General features: G+C 54.7%; 2 protein-coding genes across 2 annotated transcripts; both read left to right on the plus strand.

Annotated features, from left to right (window-relative positions):
* Positions 1-1286: 1286 nt before the first annotated feature.
* Positions 1287-2029, plus strand: COL26b_000197 (uncharacterized protein; the record flags this gene model as incomplete). Its single annotated transcript, XM_053173167.1, has 2 exons — positions 1287-1436; positions 1496-2029. 2 exons carry the CDS (start codon positions 1287-1289, stop codon positions 2027-2029), a joined length of 684 nt encoding a protein of 227 aa, XP_053042873.1.
* Positions 2030-3670: 1641 nt separating this feature from the next.
* COL26b_000198 (uncharacterized protein) lies at positions 3671-6490 on the plus strand (the record flags this gene model as incomplete). Its single annotated transcript, XM_053173168.1, has 5 exons — positions 3671-3684; positions 3859-3992; positions 4075-5394; positions 5444-5706; positions 5756-6490. 5 exons carry the CDS (start codon positions 3671-3673, stop codon positions 6488-6490), a joined length of 2466 nt encoding a protein of 821 aa, XP_053042874.1.
* Between the last annotated feature and the right edge of the window lie 416 nt (positions 6491-6906).

Consider the following 6906-nt stretch of genomic DNA (forward strand, 5'->3'; position numbering starts at 1 on the left):
TGCCTTGAGAGAAGGCAGTTGAGTTCCGGGCGAGTAGGGAAGATTCCAGTCGAAGGAAGCGCTGAGGAGAGGGTTTGCGAGATGGGGCTTTGCGTGCCTTCGACGGACTTGGGTATCCTTGCAGCTCGAGGGAGTGCAGTCAGCGACGTTGGTTTGGATGCATCAAGGTGTCTGTCTGGCTGGCTGAGGACCTAGGTAAGCAAAAAACAAAAACTGATTCATATGCAGTGGTACTTGTTGAAGAAAGAATTTTCCCAGCAGCCGGAAGGCGAGGACAAAGAGGTGCCTGACCAGTCCGCACTATTTGAAAGTCTAGGCCCCTTTCAGGATTCCATCATGTTCGAGTTGGACGGTCATGTAAGCAACCCCCGTGAGGACGGCATGATGGCAAACTTGAAGTACTGGTGGCGGCGCCTGCAGACCAACAAGTGAGTATTGCTTTCCGTATTAGCAAGCCTGGCCCAAGAAGATGTGCTGGACGGCTGACCCTGGCAGGCCATGTTGCAGTGTGGATTGGCGCGAGGGTGAGGTGACTGTGACTTCCAACCAACCCCGATCGGAGGCAGCGACAGCAAGGACAGGCGGCGCCCTGCGCTGGCCACGGATCCGAGACACTGCGTGACCACCCCCTTCACATCGTTGGCGGTTTGACGGGCGGATTGGGCCCTGCCATTGTGGACAGTGGAGGGACTTGGGCGGGAGACTGGTGCCCTGGCGTTTTGTCTCTTCCCCATTGTCCTCGTTCGCTTTCCGGTCGACGGCGCCCGTGGATCTTCGCTACTGGATGCACCTGGAACCTTGATAAACCGCGACAATCTCCCGTCACCTCTTTTCTCTCTCGTTCCTACCCTGATCTTCTCCGTTCTTGCCCTTTCTGACTGCAACTCGGATTTTATTTCATTTACAAGCACGTTTCCCCCACCTCTCACCTTCCTCCCTCCCTCCTCCGACTTCAACCCTTCCATCTTCCACGGGGCTGCTCGCAACCGCCACTTACCGCCTCCACGGTCCCTCGCCTTATCTTATCTCCTTCGCGCCGAGTCAGTCCATACAAGACGAGTCATCCCTCCCTCCTCCGTCCCTCCTCGACGTTAGGGTCCCTGCGCTTCGATCACGCCTCTTGCGAGATTCAACGGCCGACTTGACCACCGTCATCTCCTCAAGAGTGCTTAGTGCCACCGCGACGACTTCTGCCGCTTGTAGTCACCGCCGCTCACGACGAAACACTCCGCTGCTACCCATTCTTCTCCAACAGACCCCGCCTCGTCCACAACCAACAGTCCACCATGGCGCAGAAGCGACTGATGAGCGAGCTGCAAACACTGCAGAAGGAGAAATGGGTGCACATTGACGTCGACGACCGCAATGTCTTGATGTGGAAGATCGGCCTCATGGTCGTTAACCCCGACAGTGCCTTTAATGGGGCCTATCTTAGAGTGAGTTGACTTCTAACATGCCTGCCTACAAGGGCATATCGACTAAACGCTGAGTCCAGGCGGAGATGACCTTCCCACGCGACTACCCGATCCAGCCGCCGACCTTCCGCTTCCTCACCCGCTGGATCTGCCATCCCAACATCTACCCCGACGGCAAGCTGTGCATCTCCATTCTGCATACTCCCGGCGAGGACGAACAGTCCGGCGAGCTCGCCTGCGAGAGGTGGACGCCTCTGCAAGGTGTTGAGTCTGTGCTGCGTTCAGTACTGCTATTGCTGGACGACCCCGAGATCAACTCGCCTGCAAACGTCGATGCTGGCGTCATGTACCGTGATAAGCGTGAGGAGTATCAGAAAAGGGCCCGCGAGACCGTCGAAAAGTCCAAGAAGGATATCCCGGCAGGCGTGAAGTTCCCTACCACAGCGGACTTGGAGCCTGTTCCTCAGAAGCCGTTGGACGATGACGCATTCTGGAACGAGACAGACGACGAGGGCGACTTTGACTTGGGAGGCAGCGACAGTGATATGGATATGGATGACTTCAACGACGATGACGAGGATGACGACGAAGACGAGAAGCCTCAAAAGCCTTGAGCCAAGCCCGGCTCACAGCTGAAAACCACTACTCATATGACTTCATCTCACCGACTCAACGTCCTCTTTAAGCATAGCGGAGTTGTGCACTGGGCTGGCTCTCTCTACTTTACTCTTTTTTTTTCCCCCTCTCACAACCTATACGCATGATGGATGATGCATAGCGACGGCCCCAGGCGTTTTGCCGGCTGTCTTGCCCGGCCTGTTTAGGTGATCAGAACGGAGTCTCGTTTCCTGGGTTCTGGCATCATTGGATTTTACTGGGGAGGGTGTTTCGCAGCAGGGATGGAATTTCACATTTGGCTCTACGGCGAGGGAACAGCGACTAGATTTTGGCAGCGGTCATCGACGGAGGCACCACAAAAAAGGTATCATATAAGCCAATGAATCAAGCATTGTTTGCCGCATGCTCCGACAAAGCCTAGGGCTGAAAATTTTGGATCATACCTACCTTGACTGCTGTTTGTAAAGCATGAAGAGTTTATCGGGCGTTTGGAGGGGCTTACGGATACCCTCACAAGCATCTGGGTCGCGCGAGTGACGCAATGTCGGATTTGCGCTTATGACTGCCGGTGCCACCCTTCCGCGGCCTGTGCATCCCCGCAGGGTTGTGAGCGCCAGCAGCAATGGAGGGGGCCGACAGGGACGGAAAGCCGCGCTTGCCCTCCGACAGGGTGGACAATCAGAGCACCAGAAGGGCATGGTGGTACGGACGCCTGCCCCGCTAACATCGTTTACTCGTCGTCGTATGTCTTGCCAGATTCCAGACCACTGAACATGTTCTTGAAATAGAAAAAGAGGTAAGGTAAGCTATGCACCCCGGCCTGTAGCATGCTACTGTAGAATATCTCAACTTCAGACCCGAACTGTCCTTGAATCGTAGATTTTCAGTGATCCGAGTCGTAAACAGCGTAGTTAGTTGCCTCTTCACTGAAGACGGGACGTCACGTCGTCAAGTGGGGGGCTAATAGTGGATACGTCTCTGGAACCGCACTGTGAGCCGCCGCAACGAGTGGAAGCTCACCAAGCCTCCCCAGTCGAGTCTCGGTGCAGCTTCCACCAAACACAGCTCAGGCGTCCCGAAAAGACGATACGGGACGGGACGACTGAACCCTCCAGCTATCATAGCTGCCTTCCGTCTACTACTTGTTCTCTTCGTAGCCCCCGCACCTTTGTCAAACGGAGCCCAGACAGCTCGAACCTGCCTGTCGGTGCATCACTGTTGCAGGTGTTTCTTGCCCGTTTGACCTCACCTCAGTAGCCGCTCCAAACTCGTAGCTTCGCCCGCCTGGCTTCTCGTAGCCCCAGCTCTTCCGCCTCCCGACGACATGCGCATGCCTCGAACATACCTAGAACAACGACTCTAACCGACGAAGTCGCTCAATTCGATACGATAGCTGTAATTTTCCTGCGGGACGAGCCGACAAGATGGCGGGGCAGCCATCGGAGGCAGATATTGCTACATTTTGCGAATGGACAGCCTTAGTAGCTGAGGGAACAGGCATAATTCTTGATCATGATCGTGCTATGGCGACGGTGGCCTTGAAGGTGCGTTGCCGAGCCTGTTTATATGGCTTCGAGTCCACTGACGCATCGCATAGTCCGGCAGAAGCGTAGACCAACTCGTTGAGGAGTATTACAATGGCCCCGAAGCGGTATGTGTTTCTGAGCAACGAGGGAACATTCGAGCTAACAAGGGCATAGTTTCGTAAGAAGTACACGTGGGATGACACTGCGTTCGGTGCCGACCGAGATGGGGCTGCCAATAACACTGGCATAGGCACGTTAAATGCTTCCCTCTCACATGGGCATTGTGGCTGACTTTGTAGCGTAGCCTTCAACATCGAAGCGCCCGACAGTGCCGTTATACAGGGCGTTGCGCCAGCTCCCGACAACTTTTACGGCCAATCTGCCGGGGCCCCCTCACGACCGCCATCGAGAACAAACAATCGATCGCCGCTTGGTAGGATGATAGACTGGACGGCCGGGGATGCTTCCGGTACTTCCCTCCGTGCCGTGGGGAGCCAGAGCTGACGTGCGTACAGGCGCGCCGACGAGCGCGGCTCAAGAAGACGAAGACCTCCAGGCAGCTATTCGGAATTCTGCCATTGAGTCAGGTCTCACGCCGCAGGAAGCCGGCGTAACCAACACCGGCGCCAATGCAGCTTATTTCGGACCTGCTAACCGTGCTGACTACGACTCCAACAGCTGGGCTATGGTTCCTACCGGAGTGGATTCGTCGGAATCTAAGAGTAACGACGATTCCGCGCCTTCACTTAGGAAGAGAGAGCCGGGTGCCCCCGCCTTTCTTGTTCAGCAGCCGCATTCGCGTACCGAACAACACCGGTTGGGCTCCATTCTGACGATTCTTCACGAGATCCCTCTAGTTCGAAATGCTCTTCTATCAGCTGGCGAGCAGGCGGCGTCATATGGCTACAATAGCGAGTGGTGGAAAGGTCAACCTATATACAAACCCCATGTACTGGCCGCCATGGAAAGGGACGAACTCCAGTGGGGTGATGACGCAAAACCGGACTTTCACGAGGAGATCCATCGCCTCATGGCCTTCTTGGATCAAACGGAGAGAAGTTACGGATCCGTCGAGGCGATGGCCTACCTCGTGCCCGCATCTTCCTATCCTCTTGAGAGGCAGTTCTTTGACAGCTTGCACGATCACACAGATCCTGAAGTCATAAAGCCACTAACCCATTCAGCCCACACAATCTACACGATGACGCTCGAGAACTACCAAGAGCCTTCAAGGTTCTCCTACCTTAGCTTCGAGCTTCAGAAAGATCAATATGAGAAGACCAAGACGTTGTATGAAGCTTTGGATTGGGTGGTATGGAACGACGCCTGTACATGGACTGAAATCACACCAGAGACCAAAATGGTCTATCTCGACGATATTGGTGAAGTTATGATCATGGCCATCGACGGGACTGAGCCTCCCGAGTCAATGGATATCCCGGAGGTCTGGTACCCCGAGCGCTACCTTGCTGGTCGGAAAGAGGAGGCGAGGGTGATCCAGGAGCACATCGCGTGGGTCTTTAACCGTCTCTACAAGGCAGGCTCGATGGAGTATGAGGCCACCAATTGGGTGGACAATGACACTTACAAGGTGTACGATGTCAAGGAGATGTTGGAGAAGACTATCAAGGAGTACGAGGGGCAGGTTCAATATCTCGACGGACTTGGACGTTTCCGAGAGCTGCAAAAGCTTGCCGATGACGAGAAGCAGTCTGTCCGGCCGGAGGATGTGCCCTGCGTCAAGACGGCGGAAGAAGAAGAACTGTCGAAAACCGCAGAACAAATGGTCAAGAGGTGCCGTCAACTTCTGTCCGAACAAGAGGCGAAGCTCGCCAGTAAGTCAAGTTTCGCTGACATGAATGAATAAATGCTAACCCTGCCAAGAGCTCAAGTGGGAGCGAGAGCGGCTCACGGAGAGACAACGATCTCTGGGCAAGCTACTCACAGACCCTAACCATCGGGGGCTATCAAAGCCGTTCATTGGCAAGAAGTACCTCCTCAGAGGTGTGTCCACTGGCAAAGATGTGACATATGTTTGCAAGAGGGAGGAGCCAAGCCTCATTGAGCTTGATGAAAACTCTGGTCCAGTAGATCAGTGGTGGCGGCTGTCCTATACTACAGGCGACGCTCAGCCTGCAAAAGCAGAGGTGAGGCTCATGTCTATCAGGTATCGACACATTTTCTGACCTTTAACAGAGAGTGTCCTATGAGTTGGTGATGCGACAAATGTTCCAAGAAACACGCAGGCCAATGTTTGTGTACGCCACGGAAGACGCTATCAACCAAACTCCTGTGCCTCTCTCGGACGCCCTCCAGCGCTTCGTTCGTGCTGAGAACAAGAACTTCCGCCAAGAGCTGAGCCGGGAAACAACAGATGGAGCCGCAGAAGCGAGGGACGTAAACGCAAACACATCTCGGGTGTCGCCCGCGAAGAGACAGTATCGGTCTGGTAGCGTGGACTCGATGGACACCAACCGTGCTTCCTTGGGAGGCAGCGATACAAATTCCAGAGATGGAGACTTCGAGTTGGACCATGATGTTTTCGGTGCCGGGGATGGCGTAGGAGACATCGCTATGCCGGACCTTTCACACAGCCAGATTATCGACAACAGCAAGAGCCTTGCCGAGGTCATGTACTCCGGCGGAGCCCCGGCAGCAGGAACCTCCGACATACTATCGGTACCGCAGCTTACAGAAAGCTCTAACGAAGCTTCAGCCAGCGGTGGTGTGGATGTTAGTCGCACAGTCACGCCGGATTTCGAGGATCAGCCTAAGGGACCTGAGATGCAGGAGCGAAGCAGCAATGGGGGCGGATCACCTTTCATGGCAAGGCGTTCAATACACTTTGGGTCACCACCACCCTACGACCCCAGAGACGAACAAAAGACGATTAAGATTATGGATATGGAAATGCCTGATGAGCATCAGTAGCGAAAGACTAGAGCATCAGAGGAACACGACTATGGATAGGAACAGGGATATAGCGGCATGGCATTCGCATCATGGCGAGTCGCTGACAGGCACACAGCAGCATTGGCTATACGGTCTGCTGCGCAGCGCAATAACTTATTCCATTGTACATGATAATTGCGGCAGTGCAATACCAATTGTTTGATACCCCAATAAGTGCATGGCCCAGGGGCTGTGTTGGCGATGGTTCAACCTTACGCCTGACCTTTGACGCATATCGCCGTAGAAGGTTCTCGAAGGTTCTATATGCAGCTATCAGGTATCCCTGTATCCGCCAGGACCGGGGCCTGTCTAGTGCGGCGCACGAGCCACGGCTTGAGCCTGACTCCGCTATTCCCGCCCGGCAAACACCCCGCCATTCGTCATTGTCTGTAGTC

Source organism: Colletotrichum chrysophilum (assembly GCF_026319265.1).
Source record: "Colletotrichum chrysophilum strain AFK26 chromosome Unknown scaffold_1, whole genome shotgun sequence".
In the NCBI taxonomy this organism is placed as follows: domain Eukaryota; kingdom Fungi; phylum Ascomycota; class Sordariomycetes; order Glomerellales; family Glomerellaceae; genus Colletotrichum; species Colletotrichum chrysophilum.